The sequence below is a fragment of the Homarus americanus genome, unplaced genomic scaffold, assembly GCF_018991925.1.
Source record: "Homarus americanus isolate GMGI-L3 unplaced genomic scaffold, GMGI_Hamer_2.0 scaffold33478, whole genome shotgun sequence".
In the NCBI taxonomy this organism is placed as follows: domain Eukaryota; kingdom Metazoa; phylum Arthropoda; class Malacostraca; order Decapoda; family Nephropidae; genus Homarus; species Homarus americanus.
Window position 1 is genome coordinate 1 of NW_024714576.1, and position 27294 is coordinate 27294.

At 42.5% G+C, this 27294-nt stretch overlaps 1 protein-coding gene across 1 annotated transcript; it reads right to left on the minus strand.

Annotated features, from left to right (window-relative positions):
• Positions 1–2216: 2216 nt before the first annotated feature.
• On the minus strand, positions 2217–18914 carry LOC121879079 (nucleoporin NUP188-like). Its single transcript, XM_042385582.1, has 10 exons — positions 18782–18914; positions 14509–14719; positions 14091–14309; positions 12561–12830; positions 12038–12168; positions 8252–8486; positions 6004–6172; positions 4910–5025; positions 3285–3530; positions 2217–2384 (listed from the first exon to the last, which is right to left on the minus strand). Exons 1-10 carry the CDS (start codon positions 18802–18804, stop codon positions 2232–2234), a joined length of 1773 nt encoding a protein of 590 aa, XP_042241516.1. The 5' UTR covers positions 18805–18914; the 3' UTR covers positions 2217–2231.
• Positions 18915–27294: the final 8380 nt, after the last annotated feature.

Below are 27294 nucleotides of genomic sequence, written 5' to 3' on the forward strand. Positions count from 1 at the left end.
TTATAGCATACCCCACTGTACAGTATTCTTTTCTCCAAACTCCAGACGAATTTTTAGCCAGCATTCTGAGCATTGAATATTTCAACAAGGCATCAACTGTCCATTATTTCTAAACCAACTTGACATTAGCACTTAATTGTATTACTCCATTTTTACTGACTAAAACTGCACCCCTGCTTTACCTAGTGCATGTATCCATAAAAACAATCATAAGATGGTTTATCATCTCAGGCACTGTCTACTCAAAAGAAGAGTAACTGACAACCAATTAGAAATAATATGGTGACTGGATGCAGGTGAGAAGGCTAACCTACTCATGCATGAATTGGAACTGGAATGACCACTATCTACTGTATAATATACCTGTATAATATTCCTGACTACTCACAAGGTTCCCAGATAATTGATATGCTACCTATATACAGTAATACCTCAACATATGCGAGTTTAACTCTCGCAAATTTGACTAGCACCAAAACAACATGAGGAGCTTATTTTAAAAACCACAGCTGTCCGCCATGATGTGATGTCATGGCGTTATGCTGCATCCCGCACGGCTTTTCTCTCCCGCCAGTCTCATCTGATAGTTCTCCCGCATTGCTCACCAGCCTCGTCTGAGAGCAGTTCTAACGTTAATTATAACTGTAATGGCTCCCAAAAGGCTATTAACTGGTGGTAGTGCATCTGGTGCAAAGAGAGTGAAGAAAGTCATGACTGACACAGAAAATTGAAGCGTTAGATAAACTTGATAGCGGCATGAGTGTGCAAGCGGTTGACCATACATTTTAAGTTAATGAGTCAACTGTTCGTTCCATAAAGATGAAAGGCAAGGAAATTAGAAACAGTGTTCCTCATAGTGCACCACACAGTGATAAAGTTACACATCAGATACATGATAAAGGTTTGGAGAAGATGGAGAAGGCATCAAGTGTATGGATTGAGGATATGAGTCAAGAGTGCCGAAAATTTAACAGATATGATTTACGACTATGGCCCATCAATGGAATTAAGCAGAATATTGAGAAAGTTTTATAACCTTATCAAGAAATGTACAAAGAACTAAAAAAGAAAGCCAAACAATTGCCAATAACAATGTTTTTAACGCCGACATCCACCCCCTCCTCTCCTCACCAACCAGCCCGATGACACCTGCATCACACCTGCCACACTCACAGCCCACTTCTCCCCTTCTTCCTCACCTGCCAGCCATTCATCGGTCATTCTGGATGATCCCAGTTCAAAGGTCTTAAAGGAGCAGTGATATCTGCAGTATCATTACTGAGGCCTCTACAGCAGCTCATTATGAGGGAAGAAAAGTACACTTTACATACATTAGTAACACAGCTAATTAATTTGTTCCCAAAATATTGATATTACACTTACGACCAAGAAAAATTATATATTCTTCCCAGTCATAAGTTAGTTACAAAAAAACCTTATATTCAGTGTGTACATGTATGCTTGTTTCATTCACAGCGTTATGTTTCAGGCAGGCGTTCATTTGTGCGCAGATGGTGCAACGGTGGTGGTACGGTATGGGCCGTGTGAGGCAAGCAGCAGACAACGCGTCGCTGCTACTGCAATCCAGTTGATTTTCCTAACATCACACCACATTTACTTGCTTCTCATTAATTTATTTTTAACTGACACATAACACAGCTGTATAAAGTAACTATACATACCTGTGTAATATTTAGAGGGCTTAAGTGTTTTTCCTTTTCTTTTTTTTTCCTTAATTTATGGTACACTATAATATTAAACATAGGGTATTAAAGAACGTTATTCCCCAAATTCTACATTTGCAGGTGTCCCAGGAACGTATCCCTCACAAATGTTGAGGTACTAGTGTATACAATTACGACACATTGAAAGCCTTATCATGAAGGTAATATAATATACCCGGTACTGTACATTACTAAAATACATAATATTTTGAGTTGATGAAAGGAAAGTGAAGAAAACTGTAGAGAAATTTAAGAGTATAGCATTGTACCAGGAAAGGATGGAATGGAAAGAAACTGTAAAATGTGATGAGAGAGACTGATAGTACGGAACACAGGGTTTAAAAACAAGGAATTTACTTACATCCAAGTTTTAATAAATAAGGTACAGCAACCCCTTTGTTCATTTAGAGCATTTACAGGCTAAGGACACACAAAGCTTACACCTTATCAACCTGAAAGAACTCCATAAACTACATACCATGACATACAACTGAAATATTTTATGACTTACTTGTGAAGTAATCCAACAGTTTGATGCACAAAGTGAATGAGGGCTGGCAGCTGAGTGGGCACAGTAGTTAACACAGAAGAGAGAAGGCGCATGGTGGCGGACACTGCTGTTATAAGTCTGGGGTCCAACAGACTTGCTCCACCACCCACCTTCACAATGGTAGATAACAATGCTTCAATACATACTCCTTAATTTGTCATTACTGTGATTGTTTAAAATTAGTCACACAGCCAATGTACCACTCATCCAAAAATATGCTCTCTCCTGTGATGTTATCCTCATATAAAAAAAAATACACAAAAAACACTAGAAATATTACACTTAAAATATTTATTGAAAATTAAACTTAAATAGTAATACCCATGTAACAGGTATAGGAGTTTTATGGCTGCTGGTATATCTATGAATACCAACTGTCTACTGCCAGGAGCAATGTGCACATGGAACATACTGATCTCTTCATTACTCTTAAAGTATCTAGTAAGGATAATGCCTAAATCCCCATATGCATGGCTGGTAATAATAATGCCTGTAAAGTTTCAAAATAATCAATTCAAATTTTTCAGATTAAATTCATTTAAAAGTTTTGGGTTAATACACCTACAAATACATAAGTGAGATGGCTGATGACTATGTCCCAGTAGTCAAAGAGTAATAAACCCGCAACAAAATGTCTTTATGTTAGCCAAAGTGTAGTTACTGTACATCAAACTGTTTAAATCCCTTCAGTAAGTCTCTCTTTATCGTATTTGTGGACCAAACTTCTTTCATTCAAGAATAAAAGCTCTGAAAATAGCCAAATAAAGTCCAGTGATCTCCCTCCCACATTTTGACCAAAACTTTATTCTTAGCAACAGTAATCTTGACCTCTGGTCCTGTTCCTTAATTAAAAACAAAAACAAAAACCACTGAGTGTCAATGATTATGTCTACTGAATCTAAAGTGACTCAATTCTGATTATTTATGTCCCTGGGATATCATGCTAAGGTTAATTTTAAGCCCTGAAAATAAAAAATAAATAAGAAATTATCATACATTAAAGTATTTACCTCATTGTCAAGCAGCTTCATGATAGCAAGGAGTCCCTGCCAGGCATTTGTTTCCATCTGCCACATCACAACCAATGGTTCAGTTGAAATCAACATTCCACGTGTATGTGTTGCTACTGTCACTGTTGGCATCAAGTGTAGAGGACCTGTAGTATAACAATCACTTAACCGTATCTGTATATTTTGAGACTCGGCTTCAGGAACAACCCAAGTGATAGATGGAAGTTCACTGAGAAGTTCCACCACCTGTGAAGATTAAAATATACAAATAAATAAAACAATTTCCATCAGTCAGTTGCCTGAATCACTGTCTATTATATAATAATGCTATATTTAATTATAATGAGGCTATACAACACAAGTAAAGTGATGCTTTTCAAATGAGAGAAAATCACAATAACTGCAAACCAAAATTAAACTTCTGGGAAAACAGTATATCAAGCAAGAGGGCAAGACAAAGACAGGGATTATGTTACAACAAAACAGAAACTCCCAATAAGGTGCTGAAAACCTTGGCACTGCAAGGTCTTTTCTGCTACGTCCAATATAGAAGAGAAAAAGAAAAATACACTTAGTAGGAATAATTTTTCTACCTTAATAGATTTCACAATCTCTTAATCTTGATTTAATTCACCTGATAAATGTTTGTATAATCTATAAGCAACAGCTGTTCAGGAGACAGCATCGCTGTAACCACATCTAAATTCATTATTTTTATTAGGCATTTCTCAGTCTTCAAAATTTACCTCTACTGTTATCTACAATTCCATTTTTTTCTTTGCCAAATACATTTTTTAACATAACAAGATTTTTGTCTTGTAAAACAAGTGTGACTAGTTCTACACATCTTTCATCAATCCGCTTTAAATAGTACAGGGGGCCCCCCAAATTTGTGGATTTTTTTTTTGCGGTCCTCTATTATTCGCGGATGACACTTTGGATATACCCAAGAATGTCTGTGGGTAGTTTTGAAGTTGTCAGCATTTTTGAGCCGGGATGGGGAGCCATTCGTTCTAGAGACAGTAATTTCCTTTACCTATATTATATATATATGTGTGTGTCTAAACACAAACACACACACACACACACACACACACATATACAATACAGGATAAAAGAAATAAATGTCCTAAGGGCAAACACATAAAGAGAATATACATCTATTTGTACACAAGTAAAAATGTAACACCCCCCCCCCCCCGTTAGCAAATGTTATTCACTGATTTAGCGATTCGCAGCCATTTTGAGAACATAACCCCCAAGAATTTGGGGGCCCCATGTAACTTTAATCTACCAAACGTGTCATATCACAAGTTTTGTTAAGAAATGAAGAATAAGCCTTTGAATAGAGTAGCAGTGATTTCAATGACTTCTCTGTAGAGTGTGAGGTACAGTTGCCCTGTGCTGGCAACTGTACCTGCACTGTGTAATGTTGTAGCATGAGAGGAGTGTGTGAAGGAGAATCAAACTCACCCTTTTTAGAAAAGTGGGTCTCAAAAGGATCTCCCAAGAAATTTCGCCAAATTTCACCAGAACTGGCAAAATCTGGTGCATTTTTATATACAGGTAAATATCTTTGCACTTCCCTGTGATGTAAATTACCAAATTTTTCCAATGTTACCAACCTTATGACAACTCTCAGGGTTTGCCAGAGCCAGAGCCGTAGTGAGAGATAATAAGGGTTCAACGTCATGTGGGAATACTTGTAATGCCTGCGGTAACAGCAGACCAGCTCCTCCACCTTAAAATTGAAATCATTCATCAGTAATTTTTGCAGGTAATTTCCATTCCCAGGTATCAATAATCAAAAACTATTTAAACAGAGGAAATAATGCTCAATGCTTGGTTGGGATATATACTGTACAGTAATCTATCTCCCTGTCAGCTGGAATGTTCAATCCCAGGGACTTTCAAGAAAATTCCCTTCATTCTGAGCATTCAAATAAAACTACATTATTTAAAAATTTGATAAAATATCTCGCCAATCATGAGGGTTATTTGTTATTGTTGTGGAGCGGCACAGCGTGGCGTGGACCCCGTGATCCTGCCAGCCCTGCACCAAGCTCAGACATAATCATCATAGCATAAGGCAAGAAACTGATTTTCAATGCTAAATATTTGGGTTAAAATACAACTGACTTATTATTTTTATTTCATTAAAACAACATTCACCATTCAGTTGAAAAAATAAATAAAACTAAATAAGTGGAAATATTAATTCCAGCGTTTAGGCTTCATGGAATGAACATTCCGGATAATCTCTTAAGGGCTAGCAATAGTTGATGAAACTACAGACAGCACTGTATTAAGATGGAAAGAAACGGTCTATTAAAATGCATATAATCAAGTATTATTTATGTTAACCTACTGAAGATATAGAGCTTGTCTGATAATTTGGTACAATCAGTGAACAAAAGTAAAATAAAATGAACTCCCATGTTCTGACATCCTCGTGCTACATGAGTCAATGTAATTGGGGAAAAGTTGACACAGTTCTGGAGTAAGATACATAGGTTCCTCAACATAACTTGTATTTTTGATCTCATAGATTTCGAGCAGTTGTGTTATACATAAATAAAAAACTAATCCTTGAGAATAAGACACATCACTACACCTTAAAAATCTGTGTCTGTATGGGTGACTGAGATTAATTAATATATACTGTACTTGACATTTTTCAGTCTCTAAGCAGTAGGTATTTTCTTTTTAAATTACTAACCTTCTTCAGACCAAAAGAGATGTGCAGGGGGGTCGTGTGCGAGGCAGTTCTTGGCTAGAGAATTTAAGACTGGTAAATAGTCTACCCTGTCCAAATCCAAGGAGCCAGCAGCTGCACACACCAAGGAATACACAACAGATGATCCAAGACGTAGAAGTAATTCATCTCCCTGACAACATGATGAATTAATGACTAAAAACATCAAAACAGATGTGTTGTACATAAATCATAGTTATATGCCTCAAAAACAAAATAACTTTCATTTTATCTGAACTGTTGTTCTTTGAGGACAAGGAAGGAAATGATCATAAGTAGAATACAGGCAGTCCCCAGTTTATGAATTTCATGCCTTCCTGAAAATGTGTTTATAAATTGGATCAATACAGCATAAGCCACTGAAACAATGGTATAAATAATTAATTGGTATCCAGATGCAAGTAAAAAACCACATAACTAAATTTAGTTATGGAAAGAAATGATTAAATTAATATTATAATAGTAAAAGGTACAGTCGGCCACAAGAATAAGTATACACCTACGGTTTGTGTTTGAGACAAAATATCTGGTAACACTGTCCTGAACAGAACAGACAAAATTACAAAATGACCTGTAGTTTATGTTTTATTCCTACAAATGTTATAAATACATTTGTTGTGAATGTTTTACTAGTGTCTTGTGTTTATATTACAAGTAATATATTGTATCCAATGGTAGTAAACTTGTTGCTGAACGGGATTGCAGTTATCGTACAGCTCCCTCCTCCTCCCCACTTTTTCTCTTACCCTACTTTTTATTTTACTGATGTTTGGATTAGTAAAGGAAGGAAGAGGAGTAAATAGAAGAATAAAGAAGGGGAAACAGAAAATAGTCAGAGATAACAGGTGGTAGAGCCGAGTTTCATCATACGTCTGGATGCACAGTTTCAACGTTACCAGACCATTTTCGGACCTTACAGCTACAGTGTGTATACTTATTCCTGTAGTCGACTGTACAGTAAATGAAAAAAAAAAAAAAATCAGAATGATCAGTGTAAAACCACAAAACTGCACAAAAGGTGTATGGCACCACTCAAACAAAGCAGATGGGAGAACAACTGTGTGCAGAAGTAAGGAGAAGTTTGCCTGCACAGTGTTCATATTTCTGCATTCAAGTGTTTGGACTCCAGTGTTTCTCTGATTGGTGGCGGTGTGTTTAAAAACGGTGTTTGTATGAGCGGAATGAACGTTTGAAAGATGGAAACCTGGTTATAAAGTAAATGTTCATGTGCCAGATATTCACAAACCAACAACTGCCCATACTGTACTGTACTGTATTCATTTAGGCCACTGAGTATCATCACACTATCATGTGGTAGGGACTCGGCAAATCCTTTCTTAATTTTTTTTGGGGGGGTAGAGTGGTGGGGGGGGGGGGAGGAGTCAGAGGAAGGGTGTTGTAAACTAAACTCTCCCAGAAGTTTTTTAAATCTGACCAATATCATGGGCATTTTGAGGCCATTTTGAAGCCATGTGCATTTAATATTAAGAGATATTCTGAGGTCAATAGTAATTACTTTTTACTATACAAAAATGCCTGAGTACAATACTGCATTAAAGAAAAAGTATTGGAATTTTCTGATGAAAAGGAGGGTCCGGACCCCCAGGACCCCCCTGGATTTGCCCTTGTACAATATAATAAAAACCAACAATACAATACTAGGACTACAGTAATCTCTGGCATATGTTACAATTCTTCAGACACCCTAACTACTACCAGTATTTCTTCTTCCACATTATGATACAATCCCTTACAATAATTTTTGGAGTAAACCTTCTATCTCTCCAAACCTGTACATTATTCTCTAATACTCTCTTCCCTTTTCAATCACTGTACCTTCTAAATTATCATTCACTTGGCTTAACTTGATCTCAATATCCACATCTTTTCTAAGTTCAATGAGTCACATATAACTACTAACTACAGTATTTTCTATAGTCTAACTCTGCCCTCCCTTGTACTTTGATAAGGTATTCTATCAATATTATTACTATGCTTAGGTTATTAATGATTATGAATTTCATCTGCAAATAAATTAACTTGTGAATACACATGTTAAATCATTCTATGAATCAAATCTATGGAAAAATAGTAACACAGGTATTATGAGACTTGTGAGGATAGCACACTTAAGAAAATTTAAGAGCCAGTATGGTAACTTTGATCCAGCATAAAACAGGTGTCCAACACATCTTGCTTTGCTTAAGCTTACCTTAATAGCAGTATTATTCAGGGCTGTTTGAAGATAGCCAAAGACATTCCCATGTAAAGCACGCTGGGCAAGCTTATGGTATATTTTAGGGTGGCCTGAGGATGTCCCACCACTTGTTCGTAACTGCAGCACAGCCCAGGCTAGTAATGGAGCAAGGTGAGGTGTTCGGGCACCAAGCCCAGCCATGATGGGATCTAATTTGCTTACCCATCCGCTATCACATAGGTTGTGACCACTGTAATTATGATTTAACACTTATTACTGATAAGCATCTAAAGTTTCAGATTACCTTATACATTTCAGCATCTATAAACATACCTAAAACACTCAGTTTTTGTTAAGGTAAATATTGAGACCCTGTGAGAAGTACTGAGCTTGAGGAGTTATACAAAATTTTATTATAAGCTGTCATGGGTGGACCAATATTGCACTAGGGGTGTGATGTCACTTTCATTATTTAATGATTTTATGGATCAAGCATAACCAGAAACAAAGTAAGAATAGGTTATTGTAGAATATAAATGATATATGATGATACACAATGGAAGTTATAAAGGCTAATAAAAATTCTAATCTTAATCTCAAACCCACAATAATGTACAGTATAGTCTAATGTAAGTCTCTCCTACATTCATTTCAGAGTTGATTATTGTTGAGAGTTTGCCTTGACTGCAGTAATACTATAAACCACAAGATTTTTTTGTTATTTCAATTTATGGACCCTGAATAAAATAACAGACCTGTAACTCTAACACTGAATAAGTCAGATAATAAAGCAGTGATTTAAAACCAGCTATGTGCACTCAATGATAACAAGCTTATTAAACAACTATTTACCTAGGAATAAAATTTAGAAACATTGGATTAAGCTTACAATGACATAAGGTTTAGTATACAGTATGTCCGTCAAATATATACTTCTGTGATCACTAATAAGTCCTGTTGCCATTTTTGTAGTCATTTTTTTATCATATTTTCTTTTCTTTTCAGATTCTCATTAAGACTGGCATTCTCAATCAACACAATGTATTAACTGTTGAACATATCTTTAAAGCTAATGTATTAACTGTTGAACATATCTTTAAAGCTAATGTATTAACTGTTGAACATATCTTTAAAGCTAATGTATTAACTGTTGAACATTATCTTTAAAGCTAACTCAATTGAAGAATGTGAGAGAGAGTTGTATGACACACAGGGGCCATCTTATATGTCACCTCGAACCGTGTGGGTGGGGACATAGTTGCCGTACCTAATATGAAACCATAACACTTGTTCAGTAAATCCATGTATCTAGAACTCACCTTGAATAAAACAATAACAATGCAGATTTATATGATCCTGACAGCTTCATAATAAACCATTATGCACAATATGATGATTTCTTAAGTGAGTTTCCCTTGCCCAACCACCCACACAAATATCTACCAATTCTCTACTATACAACAGTAACATACTCATCCCCCCTAACAACCCAATTACTCATTCAACCAAATTCCAATGAGGTTTACTTCACTCCAACCTTTCTTTAGGTGAAGTATATACCATAATCTTCTTCATTATATACTATATTAATCTTATCTTCCCCGTGGTTATTCTGTTTCATCATACAGTACTTACTGCTAAGCCTCTTTCTAAGAACTACAGTACAGAGTGCCCTTCAAATTTGCGGACTCTTAATTCACAGTCCTCTATTATTCGCGGATGACACCCTGGATGTACCCAAGAATGTGTAAGGGTACTTTTAAAGTTGCTGGCATTTTCGCAGCCAGGACAGGGAGCCATTCGTTTTAGAGACAGTCATTTCCTTTACCTGTATTGTATATATGTGTGTAATAATAATAATAATAATAATAATTAACGGTTTATTGAAAAAGTTCTGCAGCCCGAAGGCTGAAAATATACATTGGACATAAATGACTTATTACATACATTGGTGGTTTAACAAAAGCCTTCATTAGAGAAAGGTAGAAGGAACATACAGTGAACATACAGATTAATGTAGGTGTTGAACAGCAAACACGTAGTGTAGTAACTCCCTCCCAGATGGTGTTAGGAGGGACCTCACGTGGTGTAGTAGTTCCCTCACAGATGGTGTTATGAGGGGCCTCACGTGGTGTAGTAATTCCCTCACAGATGGTGTTATGAGGGGCCCACGTGGTGTAGTAATTCCCTCACAGATGGTGTTAGGCCTGTAGGGATGGTGTTATGGGGGCCTCACGTGGTGTGGTAATTCCCTCACAGATGGTGCTGCTGAGAGACCTGGATGTGGTAGCACTTCACAGATATGTTATGAGGACCTCACGTGGGTGTAGTAACCTCTACAGATGGTGCGGAGGGACCTGGGACGGGTGTGCACTTCTCCCAGATGGTGTTAGGAGGGACTCACGTGGTGTGTAATAGTTACTCTCACAGATGGTGTTATGAGGGACCTCATGTGGTGTAGTACCCCACAGATGGTGTTATATGAGAGAGGTGGTCCAAGGGCCTCCCATCGAGGACGGATTAACACATCGCTGGTTGTTGTTGATCTCACGGGCTGGCATCACGGGTGCCTGGGACCTCACCTCTGTGTATGCTAACTTGGGCAATGACTGTTACTGTTGAGCTGCCTCACTGACTTAAGCACTGTTCACCCTGCTTAACACTGGTTCCGCCTTTCCTAAATGAAATTGGGCAAACTCTTAAGTAGAACTTGTTGATATTCAGTGGGGAGGAGGGTCTAGGGAGGGAGTTGCAAGGCCACAAGTTGACCTGCATGTCTCGGGTAGTAGCTCAGGTAATGCCTTGGACTCTTGGCTGGGCGATGCAGTGTGTGTGTGTGTGTGTGTGTGTGTGCAGAAACACACACACAAAACACATGGTTACACAGGGCTCAGCTGGTTTCGAACAATGTATAAAAATGTTGAGTATACCTCACGCCTACTCCGTGCTTTTGTTACTACAGCTAATGAATGGACTTGAGGTAGACTCAACATTTAATACATTTGTTTCTTGATTATTTGTGAGAAGATTTTCTATTATTATTTATTTGTATAAAATAGCACACACACACACAATATCAATAATAATAATAACAAAATGGTAGGGTAAAAAAAAAAAGGTTGTCATGAGGGCAAACACATAAAGGGAACATACATTTCTTTGTACACAAGTAAAAATGTAACCCCCCCCCCCAGCAAATGTTATTCGAGGGCTTGGCGATTCGCAGCCATTTTGAGAACCTAACTCCCGCGAATTTGAAGGGCATCCTGTACCTTCATCCTACGCACAAATCTCACCCAACCAATTCTCTTCAATTCATACATCTGCATAACCCATCTAATTCCCCTGCAAATTCTACACTTGACTTGCTCCCATTCACCATATAAATGTCACTCATTTCAAGATGGTATTAGTAAAGAGTTTGTAGTTAGGATTCATGGGTCATATTAAGAAAACACTGTGAATATATCCAGGCTATATTCACTCTCCTGACTGTTTAGCATTTCTTGAAAGGAAAACTTTTCAAGACAATACAAAAAAGAAGTAATGCACTCAATACTGTATCTAATTACAGTATATAGGACTAAAAAAAAACACAGTTGTCCTATACCCGGCAAAATATGGTTTGCAGCACAGGACTTAGCTACTGGTCCTTTATGCTATGAGAGACTCTTCTTACCTATACCACATAGAACTACACAACCTAACTCCTGAGACCAGTTCTTAAGTAAACCTAGCATCAAATAGTTCCTTTAATCTTGGAGCACCGTACACATGTTTGTTGTGGAAACCTGTACTAACCTTGTAGGAGAATCAGCATTAATGGCAAGGATAAGTAGAAGCATATGTGTAGCATCAAGGGCCTCCACTAAGGGGCCATGGCTGTCCCGCAAACCCTCTTGAATCTCTGACCGCCCAGCCAGTCCTCCTCCCTACAACAGGTTAATAAAGATTTAGAATAGCAGCAGCAAATTTACACCCAAAAGACCAAAAGTCATTTAAAGTACTGTCTCTATTAAGGCAATTCTTTTAATAGGAACCTTTCACTCAATTATTTGTAACTTTTAAAATTATTATTTTCATAAAAACAAAAAATTAAATCTTGACTGAAGGAATGACAGTTATGATGACATGATTATGTTCTCCTTTTGTCAGCTAACACTCCTTGATTACAAGAGGTGTATAAATAATAAACAGGTGCTAATATGTGGGAACCAATCTACCTCATTATTGTGCAGAAAATATATGTTGTTACTCAAGACAAATATCCATACTGTAAGAAATTAAATCCACAAATAAAGAAAAAACAGTAAAGTAACATTACCTGTGCCAGCTGAACAAGTTTCTTAAATGTGTCAGGAGTAGGAGAGCGAGTGGTGCTGCCATAGTATACAAGGAGAGTGGCCAGTACTTCTCGCAGTTCTGCCAGGTGGTGGGCCAGCCATGTATGAGGGCCATGAGAGGGCAAATGTGGGCCATGAGTCTGAGGGGTTGGGGAAACCATTCTGGTACACAGTAATACTTGCTGCACTAGACTCTCCCCAAGAGTACCATCCTTGTCCAGGACATCCTGCATGAAGTCACCAAACAAACTCTGAAATGCAATTATATAAATATGTATATAGAAGACGTATAAGTACTGTATTTCTTTGTGTAAATTAAGCATATTTAATCAGGGGTGGATCCAGGGGGGAGGGGGGGCTCCTGAGGGTCAAGACCTTCCCTTTTCACCAGAAAATTAAAAAAAAATTCTTTAATGCAGTACTCAGGCATTTTTGTATAGTAAAAAGTAATTACTATTGACCTCATAATATCTCCTAATATCAAGTGCACATGGCTTCAAAATAGCATAAAAATACCCATGATATTGGTTAGATTTAAAAAAACACACAGCTGGTTGGGTTCACTGTGCTCGCCATAGCTTCTTGGAACCACCCCCCACCTCTTTGATATTTCTGGATCTGCCCCAGTTAATAAATATGATAAATTTAATATATCGAAAGAGTTACATTAAAAATTAATCACAATTATACTTCAGAAAGCATTACATTTACACATTTTATAGCTTTCTCTTTTGTATTTACAACATTTTCACACCAGTTGGAGGTCCTTTTCACACCAGTTGGAGGTCCTTTTTAATCTCATGACCATCTGCTTCAACCTTTTCAACCACTGTATACAACAAGTTCGTACATTAATCTCATTCATGTTCATTTATGTATCACCACATTCTCATTACAGTAAACATTTTCTCCATTACACTGGAAGACCAAACCTTTGAATATAATTTTATATTTCCATACTTATTATGTAACTACAAATTTGTAACACTTTCTAATACTGTACTGTATAAACTAAAGACAGCATCAACAGCTAATTATGTATAATCACCAATATCATCACAAATTTAGTCTGTTATCCATTAAAAATTCTTCAGCCTACTGTATTTCACCTACAGTATGTGCTAATGATCCAGTTTTCAGTAGCCCTCCTGGATAATGACAGTACAGTACAGTACAGGTACTCCCCGACTTACGACGGGGTTAGGGACCGACATCCAGGTCGTAAGTTGAAATGGTCGTAAATCGGAAATGCTTAAATAACACATAGAAAATCTTTTTCTTCTCAGCACCACAAAACACTCACTTTTAAGCTTGCCAGCCATTTTAAAGTGAATTACAGATGAAAATTTTGTCTGTGTACTGACTTTGGGACTTGAAAATACGTAAGTGCGGGTGGACGTAAGTCGAGTAGGTCGTAAGTCGGGTCGTAAGTCGGGGAGTACCTATCAAATACAATGCTGTACAGTACACTTAAGTCATCATATTCACTTTTCACTTATTTTGGTAAATACCTGGTAAGGATGTTGTCGGTTTGCTGTATTTGCAACAATGTGTCTCAGGCAGCGGAGAAGATGTAAGCGATCACTGAGATAAAAACTCCAGAGCTGAGCCAGAAAAGTTTCCTCGTCACGCTGGCTGGCCAAGACCTCCACTAAGGAGGCTTCTGCACCTCGATACTCATGTAGTAAGAACAGCTGAAACACTTCCCAGCTATGGACTGCAGCTAAATCCTACAGAAGATATAAAGAGTAAACCTTAGTTACATAGTACTGTGTTACATTAACTAGCAAAACAGTTATAATGTGATATACAAAATACAATATGCATATGTAAAGTCTACACAGTTCTATAAAAGCTTGAAATTACTGTATAATCTCCTTTATATTACAGCACTGTACCTACTTACCATCTGAACCAATCATTACTTACCAGCAACTGTGAGAGCTTCTTTACAAAATCCTTTTCTGCCTGTGTGGCTTCTGCTGTGTCTGCCCATGTTTTATAATGGTTATCAGTGGGTTTTTTATATGCTGCCAAACCAACCCTCAAGTGTGGGGCAGCTAACTGTAGCTCTGCACCAACCACTTCATCCGATGGTAAAACATAGGTGCCACATATAACTCCCCACAGAGCTTTACCACTGCAATAAAAAATTGATTTACTGTATTAATATAAATAAGAATATATAAACTATTTCTTATACAGTACTGTATTTAGGAGCTGGCCGGAGAATAAAGCACATAGTGATATGAATTTTGTTCACTTCTAATATACAGGGGAGGGGGTAAGTTTCTATTATACGTCAGGATATGTTCCAGAAAAAGGCGACTTAGAGTGAACATTTTATAATGAGGAATTTTCCTCATTAGAATTATTGTACCACTAATTAGGGGTATATGCATTCTGACATGTACAGTACAGTACAGTACAGTTAGGCCCCCTTGTGTACCTAGAGAGAGAACTTTCAACAAATCAGCTTAAAATGGGGGTCATTATAACATACTGTACCGCATAGTACAGTACAGTATTTGATATGGAGATACGTTCACAATGTTATTTATTACAGTAATTTTGAGTGACATATGATGGCTCAATTTTGTTACTTGTACACTTAGACAACTGATCAGTGAATAAACCAGGATATATGGAGACACATTATACACTACAGTAATATCCCCATTAGCCAGAACAATTGGTGCAGTGCACATCTGGGAATGAGAGATTTCTGGGTCATGAAACGACTCTCAAAGCCGGAAAAAATCCCCACCCCCAGAATTTTCTGGGTTACGGAAAAATGTTCTCAGACGTTCCAGAATGATGCAATATTTCATCTCACAAACCTGGAAAAATCCCTTATTCCCGGAATTTTCTGGGTAACAAAAAAATATTCTAGGTTCCAGAAATTGCGCAATACAGTGCATCCCCGTATAACGTCGTCCTGCTTAACGTTGTTTCGGTACTACACAACGTCGCTAAACTTTAGAGACCAAAAATTCGTTTAACGTCCCGGTGATCCGATACTACGTCGTTTTGCGTTGTCACGGACTACTTCCTACTGCACATCACTCCGCTCTTATCTGGACGCACTACACTCTCTCGGCTCGACGCGCTGCCCTCACTCGCAGAAAGTCACAGTGTCCCCAAGCGACGCCAAGCCAGTCTTTCTTACGACTTCACATCATTCGTGTGTGCTCAAGTGCTTTTGCTCTAAAGCTGTACTATAACCATTTGAAATGGCTTCCAAGTGCCCATCAAGTGCTACTGATGCTAGTGTAGTGAAGAGGCAACGCAAGACCATTACCCTTACTACGAAAATTGATGTATTAACCCAATTTGAAAAAGGGGAATGTGCTGTGGACATAGCCTCTGTGCATGGTCTAACCCCCACAACGGTTCGTACTATCTGAACCAACGCTGACAAGATTAAGGTTAGTGCTGGAGGTACTACTCTCAATGCTACTAAGACGACTCGTACTAGAAGCACTGTGATAGAAATAGTGGAAAAGATGCTGGCAATGTGGATGAAGGACCAGAATCAACGCAATGCCCCTGTGAGCCTTATGGTTATCCAGCATAAGGCCAGATCCTTGTTTGATTACATAGAAGAGGTTGAAGGATCGAAGGAAGAGGAGCAAACAGTGGCAGAGGAACCCCAGTCAGCGCAGGAGGAGGAGGACACAGCCACAGTGACTCACCACCCTCCTCCTCTCCTGCCCTCCTCCGCTCCCACCCTCCTCCTCCTCCGCTTCACTACCCATCACACACTCACTCTACCACCTCCGCCCATCGGTGTACCAATACAAACTTAGTAGTTGTATATGTATGCATTATTTTCTATAAAAATGGCAATGATTTTCTGTATATGTAATGTATTTCATGGGGCAAAGGGAGGCTCAGGAACGTAACTCCTGTATTTTATCTAGTGTATTTCTTATGGGGGAAATTGATCCGCTTAACGTTGTTTCTTATAACGTCGCATTTTTAGGAACATAACCCCGACGTTAAGCGAGGACTTACTGTACATCATCTCTCAAGCTCGAAAAAATATCCTCCTTCCCCAGAATTTTCCGGGTATCTGAAATTTTTTTCGAATTTTCCAGAAATTGTGCCCCTCAGAAAACCATTCCCAAAGCTGTAATTTTCCGGAAAATTCCGGCTTTGGGAACGATTTTCCAAGAAAATTTAAATTCCGGCTATCAGAGAGCTCCGGGTTTGAAGGATTCCAGCGAACAGAGATACAGCTGCTCCCCGACTTACGACGGGGTCAGGGACCGACATCCAGGTCGTGAGTCGAAATGGTCGTAAGTCGGAAATGATTAAATAACACATAGAAAATAAAAAATGGGTCTCTTTTTTTTCTCAGCACCACAACACACTCACTTGAACAAATGTGTTTCATACAGTTTTATCCATCCCACTTAGACGATTATTTTAGGTTTGGTTAGGTTAGGTTATGACACAGTAATTGTTTACGACTTCACAGCCGTTGATTTTTCATAGAAAAAGAATTTAAAAAGACCACAATTTCACTATGTTTTATAGTGGACAATATTGTAGTTATGGCAAATGTGTTAAAAAGTGTTTATTTAAAAGTTCAGGTTAACCTAACCTAACCTTAAACTCACCTAAACTAGACTAGACAAAACTAAACTAAACTAAACTAATCTGGCATAACTTAACATCTGCCATGGATGAACTTGCTGTTACAGAGACGGGGGAAGTAGCTGTGAAGTCCTCTATATTAGCCTAACACACAAGGAGGGTAATATTATCGTTTCGGTCATCCAGTCAATTTAGGATTTTAAGTTTTGCAATCAGTAGTTTAGTCCAATTAAGGCAAGCACACAGGTGGATAGGTTAGGTTTAGGTTTAGGGTTAGGGTTAGGTTTAGGGTTAGGTTTAGGGTTAGGTTTAGGGTTAGGTTTAGGGTTAGGGTCAGGGTTAGGTTTAGGGTTAGGTTTAGGGTTAGGTTTAGGGTTAGGTTAAGGTTAGGTTTAGGGTTAGGTTAGGTTTAGGGTTAGGTTTAGGGTTAGGTTTAAGGTTAGGGTTAGGTTTAGGGTTAGGTTTAAGGTTAGGTTTAAGGTTAGGGTTAGGTTTAAGGTTAGGGTTAGGTTTAGGGCTAGGTTTAGGGTTAGGTTTAAGGTTAGAGTTAGATTTTGGGTTAGGTTTAGGGTTAGGTTTAGGCCTGGGTGTTACTTAGTGTGAGCCCAACAAACACCGGTAAATATTAGTTTTTCCCCCATAACGTTATTTATTTTTCAAACCCTTACAGATATATTTTATTTTTAAAAATTTATCGATTTTTAAGAATAGCGATTTTTGTGAGTGGTTCATTTTCAATATATTTACAATGAAACACAGATCTACTTTCACCGTGTAAATGGTGGTTCAGCAGCTTTTTACCAGACGTCACGGTACCAGCCATTATCTTCACTTGTGCAACACTGCGACCTGCGGTTGAGGTGTGTGCAACAAAGACTTGTCAAAATTTGGTATCAATCTGCATCTCCTTCACACCCACCACTATCAAAAGCGACCTGAAACATTTTAAAATAATAGCGAACACTTACTGCAACCAAGAAGACAGTGCCCAAACTGTGGTAAGCGGTGTTTTTACGGAATAAAACAGACGTGTACAAAATATTCCTAGGCCCTACACTTTATGCCTTGGTGGGGTAGCCTGAGACACCACTGGGGGGGTTCGGCTTCGCACCCCGGCTAGCCAAGGGCTTCACCGGGGGGGTTAGGTTAGCTTTGGTTAGGTTAGGTTTGGTTAGCTTGGTTTAGGTTAGGTTAGGTTAGGTTAGCTTTGGTTAGGTTTGGTTAGGTTTCTTTATTTTGATATGAGAAATTGTTTTTCTGATGTAAAATTTAACCCCCGTTTCTTGTACATTAAAGGTCTTAACACGCTAACCACCCAATTGACGAGTAAACTGGTAAGTGGTGAAATTAAATAACAATAAATAAAATAAAAAATAAACACGAAAGTTTTCTCTGGGTGTTCCTGTCCTGTACTAACACTTAACTATGATGACTATTAAGATCTACATACACAGGCCTCACACATTCATCAAATAATCTCAATTTAATTAACAAAAATACAAATTATATCAATTCATCATATTCAATTACATCATTTCTTGTATATTTAGTTTTTACCTTCAATACACCTAACAAACATCAGAGAGTCTACAGTAATCACCTGACAACTTCTACAGGTTCCATGGTGGTACAAAACAAATATCTTGTGTCTCATAACCACAGGACAGCTCTTGTATTATGACTTAAACTTTGTGGTTGTTTGAGTTACTGAACACACCACCGAGCCCCTCAAACACCAGCTTTATGTGTTAGGGATTCTTTTTTATATATCTTTATATATTATCTATTTATAATAGTTATGATTACTATAATAATGAAAAATAAAATAGCTAAAAAATAATTTTGAACTTAGAAGATTTATTCATTATATAAATATCATGCGGCATAAAAATATTGTTACACATATATGATTCGGTTACCAGTGCTCGGGCTCAGGTGCGGGGCTCACCGGGCGGGTCATCTCACCAGTTGGATTATCAGGAGATATATATATATATATATATATATATATATATATATATATATATATATATATATATATATATATATATATATTTATTTATTTATATACAGTATATATATATATATATATATATACATATGCTGATAACCACAACGAAAGAAAAAAACACTTAGTTCCCAAGAGCTGTCGTGTAATTCATATGTTCCCGGGGCCCCACAGTGGCTGAGTTGCCCCGGGCCCTGCACCCTCCTAGGGACGGCCCTGGCTACAAGAGTAAACCCCGAATTAAAAATCTGGTGGAGCCCCACATCAGGCAGACATGCTTACAGAGTTCCAGCAAGACCCCAACGGCGGTATAAGAGGAAGAGGTGACCCCCATGGGAACCCAACGACTACACCGACGGACGAAGACAATGCCTGATGGATAGGCTACTAAGGGGAAACCCAACAAACTGAGCTATCGGCAGTCCATTGCAACTCTTCCTCTCCCCAGTCACTGCAACCCTTGCACCACTGGATCAGGAAAAAGGAGAGTCAAGATGTGTGGTTCAGTGGCGTAGTTAGTGTGTGTGCCGCCCGGGGCGGCCCTTGAGTTTGCCGCCCCCCCGTGGCTTTTGTCGGGGGGGCTTTTGTCTGGGTGGCTTTCGTCTAGGGGGCTTTTGTCTGGGTGGCTTTTGTCGGGGGGCTTTTGTCTGTACCCCAGTGAGGATAGTGTTGTAGTGGACGTCTCCCCTACAACTGCCTACAACTGTGTAGCAGCCCACCACCTGCTATCACATTCCAACGTGCCGTTGCCTAGCAACGAAACTATTCACCGGCGACTTCTCGGGTTTTCCCAACATGACTCATGGCGGCTGCTGCTGGGTATATAAGCTCTGTCTCTCCATTGAGATTCAGTCAGACCATTCTTCTTGAACTAGCAACACCTCCTCCTCTGCCGCTGCCTGGCGGCCTTCGCTTCTCCTCGCCTGCCTGGCGGTCCTCGCTCCCGCCAGCGAGCATGGCGACCCACCAGCTGTCCTTCTCTGAGCTTCCTCACCAACCAACTCTCATTCTGCCCATCTTCCTGAACAAGCAACACTTCCTCCAGCAAGCTCCACGCACCAGACTGTCTATCATATAACTTATATATTATACAAGAAAACCACATTAGAGTTTCCTTCCATCCTGAGTGCTAGACCACATTAATATCTCGATACCCCTACAGTGTCTTAGTATAAAATCGCAATGCTGTGAAACAAAATCTTAATATTTAATCTCAGTTCCGCAGCAAAAGTCACATCAATATTTTTTAACCAATACTTTAATATTTCTTACCTTATAGTATTATGTCTTCCAACGAAGTAAATAACTGGATCGAAAACACAAGAGAACATAAAGTCGTCTAGCCTCCCCTCGTCTTGTCACGATGGAGACTTGTGCAGAACTGAAGTGAATTGCTTGTAACTGGTGGATTGGTCGGCTGTACATGAACTGATATGACCCGAGACTACATGGTTTTGCAGCTACTGGAGACGTTAATCCTTCCCTTTGTATCGGCGGCAAGTTAATCCTCGTCGTGTCTGACCTAACACCTGACCCACACCACATGAGCTCACTGGCGTACTTGTTTGAAGTTGTTTCCTTAATCCTCAACAGGTTACAGGTTGTGTGTGTGGGGGGGGAGCATAGCAAGGGTGTACGTAGCTCATGACGTGGCCGTGATGATGTGGGTCAGGTGTTAGGTCAGACACGACAAGGATTAACTTGCCGCCGATACAAAGGGATGGATTAACGTCTCCAGTAGCTGCAGATATGGGTGATTAGCAGACCCAAAAGTGCCGCCCCCCAAAAGTGCCGCCCGGGGCGGACCGCCCCCCCCCTAGCTACGCTAGTGGTGTGGTTGCAGCCTGCGCTCCTGCCTCACCACATAAATCAGCTCACGCTCAACTAACATCCAGCTCATCATCCCTCTCATCATCATCAAATCTCCTTCCTCCCAAAAGTCCCATGGCGACGAGGACAGGCAGAGATGACTGCCGGGAGTCTCTAGTCACAACTCTGCACATGGGCAGCACAGATAAGATGGTCGTTTATGCACTGGGATCTAGGCAGCAGTGCAATCTGGTCCTGTCTGTGCAACTGAGCAGCCTTTTCGAGGAGCCACTCAGCTCACCTCACATGGGGAGGGGGCTAGAAAAGGTGCCCTAAACATAGCCTGCCTAAAGAACCAGCCTGACTGGGCAGCAATTTCTTTGACCTTTCTTAAAGCTCACAGAGATCTTTCTGCAGCTCTTCACAATCTCATTGGTTAATTTCCAGAAATAACTTGGCGTCAACCACAAACATTTGTATGGAGTGCATAGCTTCTAGCATGTCATTTAAGAAGCTAACAAACAACAACGGGCCCAATACACTGTCCTGTGGTACCCTGCTTGTCACAGGTACTCATAATGATTTCGTACCATTTATCACCACACACAAGCTTGCGGGCATGTAGAAAGTCTCTGATCCACGCTAAGACAGTTCCCCGAATCCTGTACCCTTCCAGTTTAATTTTCAGCCTTTCATGGGGTACACTGTTGTGAGAGGTTGGAGTCATAGACCACGTTCTTTGTAGACTTTATTCTAACAGCGTCAGCTGGTGACTGGCAACCAGGTGCTGCCAAAGACAAGCCCCCATCTCAACATGGGAAAACATATCGTACGATGGTACAATCTTACATCTCCCCCCCCCCAAGTTAAAAGGAAATGACAATGCACATTTGAACTAACAAAAGGAAAACAATGCATTCATAAAAACAACAATAATGCAGGAAAAACCAGTCAAACAAAGGAAAAAAAAAACCCTCTAAACTGATTTTACATCACATACACTACACCACGTAGTCCGTCAACCAGCCCGGAGGCCTACGGCCTCTCCTGGGCCTGGCCGCGCTCGACTGGGGAGGGGCCGTGGGTGCGAAGGAGGGCGCGGGTACGGAGGGCACAGCAGAAGGGGGGCCAGGAGGCACAGCTTGGTGCACCACCGGAGTAGTAGGCACAGGTGTGGAGCCGTTTCGCAGGTGGCGTCTGTTGCGGATGGACACCCTGCCACTGCCACTCAACCTGACGGCATACTGCCTGTGAGGGCGGGCTTCCACCACTATGCCTGTCCTGTCCCAGAGCTTGGTAGCTGCGTCCTGCACATGCACCTGCGTGCCCACGACTAGGGGAGCCAGCTGGCGGGATACCTCCCTCCGCGACAGGACCCCATCCTGGGTTTCGGCCAAGCGCACCTCCCTCATACGAAGTGCCCGCCGCCAGTGCTGGTCCACCTTATAGTGCTGTCTGGCCACGGGAACGCCGTCACGGAGCTGGCGGCCGGTGGCAAGTTGGGCGGGCGACTTGTTCACCCCCCGCAGAGGCGTGTTCAGGTACTGGAGGAGGGCCTGGGATGTCCTATCGCAGTCCAGGCTACCCCCGGGCCCAGTGTTATCCCTGAGGAGCCTCTTGGCAGCCTTGACCCCAGCCTCTGCCCTGCCATTGGACTGGGGGAAGTGGGCCGACGAGAGGCGCACCTCGACCCCCCATGACTTGAGGAAATCTGTCATCTCAAGGCTGGCAAGGTTGGTACCTCCATCCGTGGAGATCTGCTCAGGTACCCCCCACCTCGTGAAGTAGGCCCGCAGACTGGCGATGATTTTTCCAGAGGTGGCCTCGTTGGGGAAGTGGGCGATCTCCAGCCAACCTGTGAGTCGGTCAGCATATGCTAGGTACGTGCGGCCCTGCAGGTGGAACAAATCGGCCACCACTTGTTGAAAGGGATAGTCTGGCGCTGGGGTCAGAACCAACGACTCCGGAGGCTGGGAAGGGGCGTGGGTCTCGCAAGCAGCACACCGGGACCGATGATACTGCAGGTCACCCTCCATGCCAGGCCAATAGACAGACTGCCGGGCCCGCCTGAGCATTGAGTCGAGGCCCTGGTGCCCCACATGCAGGTTAACGGCGACCCGGTGGCGGAGGGAGTCGGGGATGACAAGGCACACGCAGCCCTGGTCAAAGGTGTAGGTGACCAAACCCCTGACCACAGCCAACCTGTCCCTCACCGAGAAGTACGGGCGCAGACAGGCCACCTCCTGCGACTTGTGGGGGTGCCAGTCGCCTGCCAGCAACCTCGACACTAGAATCTGGTACACTGGGTCGTCCGCAGCCGCTTTGCACACTGTCTTCGTCCATAGTGATGCACCCATCCTGATCCAGTGCTGCGATTGTGACTGCACACACTGCAGCGCACAGGTCCTCCTCTTGGTCCATGTCCTCCGCATCAGGCGCCGCCCTGAGGGAGGGGAAGCGGGATAGGACATCAGCTGCACAGTTCCGCTTCCCTGGCAAGTATTTGACCGTGAATCGGTACAGCAGGGTCTTTTCCTTGAGCCTGAACAGGCGCGGATTCGCCACATCCGTGAGGGCTCTGTCCCCTAGCAAGCCAACTAAGGGGCGGTGGTCCGTCACCAGAATGAGGTTCGGGCAGCCAAGGAGGAACAGCCTGGCCTTGCGCAGGCACCACACCACAGCCAGGGCCTCCCCTTGTACTGCAGCATAACCGGCCTCGGCCGTGCTCAGATGTCGGCTACCACACAGAGCCAACCGCCACCCTCCTCTGCAGCAGAAGGGCGTCTCTGGAGAGGCACAGTATTGTTGCAGGACGACGAAGCCGATGCCCTCCCTGCTCCAATCAGTGACAGCTGCCGTAGGCCTGGATTTGTCGTAGTACACCAAGCCATCTCTGGCCAACTGACAGATGGTGTCCTGGGCCTGGCGAAACTTGAGCCGCAGCTGGTCTTCCCAATACACCTGCTTGCCCACTGGCTTCTTGAGGAGCTCACGGAAGGGCTCCATCACAGGTGCAGTGGCAAGGAAGGGAGCCAACTGGTTAACCAAGCCATGCCAGGACCTGATGTCAGTGATTGATGGCTGATCCGGTATGGGGAAGTCCTTGATGGCTGACAGACGTTGGGCAGTGGGCTGGTAGAGGTCCCACCCCAGGAGGAAACCCACAAACTCGGCTTCTCTCCTGCAGAACAAGAACTTTTCTGGTTTCAGCGTGACACCTGTGCGAGCGCAGGTCTCCAGAAAATCATAAGTGTGCCAGAACGCCCCCTTCACACTAGAGTCATAGAGGAGAGTGTCATCCACGCACTTGTACTTGCAGGGCACATCCTGAATAGCGTCGTCAAACCTCTTGGTGTAAGCATCTGACGCTGAGTAATGTCCCATGGGCGTCCTGCAGTATCGAAAACGGCCACACGGCGTGATGAATGTAGTCAGGCGTCTACTCTCCTCCTCCAACTCCACTTGATGAAATCCCCAAAAGGCGTCGGCGACGGTTTTGAACGAGTGCACTGGCACCCCAGACACCATGTCGAATGGTGCAGGTGTGTGGTGCGTCTCCCTCAGACAGCTTGCATTGAGGCGTTGGAAGTCCACAGTGCGCCTGGGCTGACCGTTTTTCTTGGCCACCACGACCATCCTGGCGCACCACTCCGTAGCCTCACCAGCAGGCACTGGCTGGATGACGCCTCTCCTGACGTCCTCCTCCAACTGGGCCTTCACCTCCGCTTCCCAGTGTTTCGGAACGGGAGCGGGTGTGTGACAGGCGTAGGGGGTCGTGGGGCGTCACCCAGTCATGACTGGCAGTGGGGACCTGCTGGTGTTGAATGCGGTAGACGAAAAGTGCGTGAGTAGCCATGCCTCCAGCCTGGCCACATTCTCCTCCAAAGGAGGCAAGGGTATCTCAACTGGCCTCGGCGGGAAACGGCTGCTCTCAGGTAAAGGGTTCGGAGGTAGATCGTCGGCAGTGTGCCGCTCCCCTCCATCGCTCACGGCAGCCACAGCACGTCTATGGAGCGGGAAGTCGACAGGCACCAAGTTGAGGCACTTGCAGGCCTCCAATGACAGATAGAGGGCCTTGGCTGTCTGCACGAAGTAGACCTCCTGGACGGTGGACCCCTCGTCCACATGGAGGCGGCAGGGGGCGGACCCCAGACACTTGAGCTGTTTGTTTGCCACGTCCCTTAGGCCATTACGGGCCCGAAGTTGCCCCGGACACAAACCGATGTCCCGGAGCAGGGAAGCGCCTGCCACACACACCATAGCACCCGTGTCAGCTACAGCCAGCACAGGGGTGGTGGGGGAATTGCCCCCGGCCTGGGACACGAACACTTGTAACCTGGGGTGGCGGGATAGCTGGGCTGTTGCCACTGTGACAGCACCTGACACATCCACAGGAGCACTTAGGGCTGACTTACTCTTACAACACCTTTTGAAGAGACAAACCTTAGAGCAATTGCGACATGTGGCCCCACTTGCAAGGCAGTTACTTTTACCAGAGGCATGTGACACGCCGCAGTTACCACAGTGCGCGCGATTGGGGTGTCCAGGTCGGGCGGCAGCTACCTCAGACTCACCGGTGACGTCATCACCATCCGCCACTGCCTCCGCGGCTGTTCCCACCACTGCCTGGCCAGACGTACGACACAATACACCAGCATCTCTCACTGCTGCCTCAAATAACATGCATTTGTTTCTAAGCACTTCAACACTATTATAACTAGAGTACCCCTGGAAAATTTCCCTTTTCAACACTGGGTTACTCAGGCCCACCATAACTTTACGTAATAGCATGTACTCAGAGAGGTCGTTATCACAGGTGGGACATTTAAATTCACACTCCACTGCCTCTGCGAGGCATCGTTGAAAATACCTTTTCATGGGCTCCTCTTCACCTTGTTTGCTGTTGAAAAACTCGTTCCATTTCACAGCTTGGTTTGAAGATTGAAGAACCATTCCACTGATGGCGTCCAGGGCTTCTTTGGGCGAGAGCTGCTCCCACTGACCGCTGGGGTATCTCGAGTCAATCACCCTTTGGAGTGCAGGGACGCAGTTCAGGCGAATGTGGAGTGTGGCCACCAGTTGTGACCACCCGTTCAACAGCACCCATGACTCCATGGACCGCCTCCATGTCCTAAACGCAGCTGCTGGCATTTCTGCCTCACACTTCTCTGGTGCGACAGCTGCTGAGGGCTTCATGACCGGCATAGAAGCATGACCACCGCCAGCAACTAGAGACGCCATCTGAGCCATCAATGCACTCATGGCCTGCTGCTGGGCGCGCGTGGTGTTCCCCGCCGGTGTAGAGAAGCCCTGGCGTCCCCTTGAGGGCGTCGAGAATCGTGGACGTGTAGGGGCCATGTCAGCGTTCTTGTCAGGGCTGTAATGGCGTGTCGGGCCCCGACATATCCTACTCACTGCGCCATGTGAGAGGTTGGAGTCATAGACCACGTTCTTTGTAGACTTTATTCTAACAGCGTCAGCTGGTGACTGGCAACCGGGCGCTGCCAAAGACAAGCCCCCATCTCAACATGGGAAAACATATCGTACGATGGTACAATCTTACAACTGTCAAAAGCCTTGGTAAAATCTAGATATATATTGTCGATACTGCCACCCTGTTCCAAAATTGGAGTCCAAACATCCAGTACCTTGAGTAATCGTGCAGTAGGTAGTAGGCAGCTACCAAACAGGGAGGTACTACCACCTGGGAAGATATTGGACGCATAATGTATTGTCTAATGGTAGACCCTGCTACTATATGGCATCACGAAAATTGTGACCAAGTCCCAGGTTGCTGATCGGACTTACTGCCTCATTTACACACAATTGCAGGGTCTCAATTGTTTCTCTTACTTTGACAACACAACATACATACTGTATATTGTTTATCACTATTGATCCTTTTTTTTTGGTATTTATTTATGGTCCTTTATTATTATTAGTATTACATTTTTGCCCCCCAGGCCCTGATGTGTGTCATTGACCTGTGCCCTGGTGGGCTAATCCAGTAAAAAAACCCGGCATAAAAACGTGTTGACAATGTTTTACAAGGTTGTTTCGTAGTAAATATTCCATTATGGCAACTCTTATGATGCTCTCGAGGACTTTGCACACTATGCTGGTCAACATCACTGGTCTACAATTATTCGTGGAGTGACAATCGCCCCTTCTTGAATATTTGACTCGCATGCATTTAAGCCATTTTCCATTCACTGGGGACCTTTTGTTCATTCAGTCATTTACAGAACAGGATCTTAGCACTCTGGGATGCACCCTGTAAGGGCCGGGACTCTTAT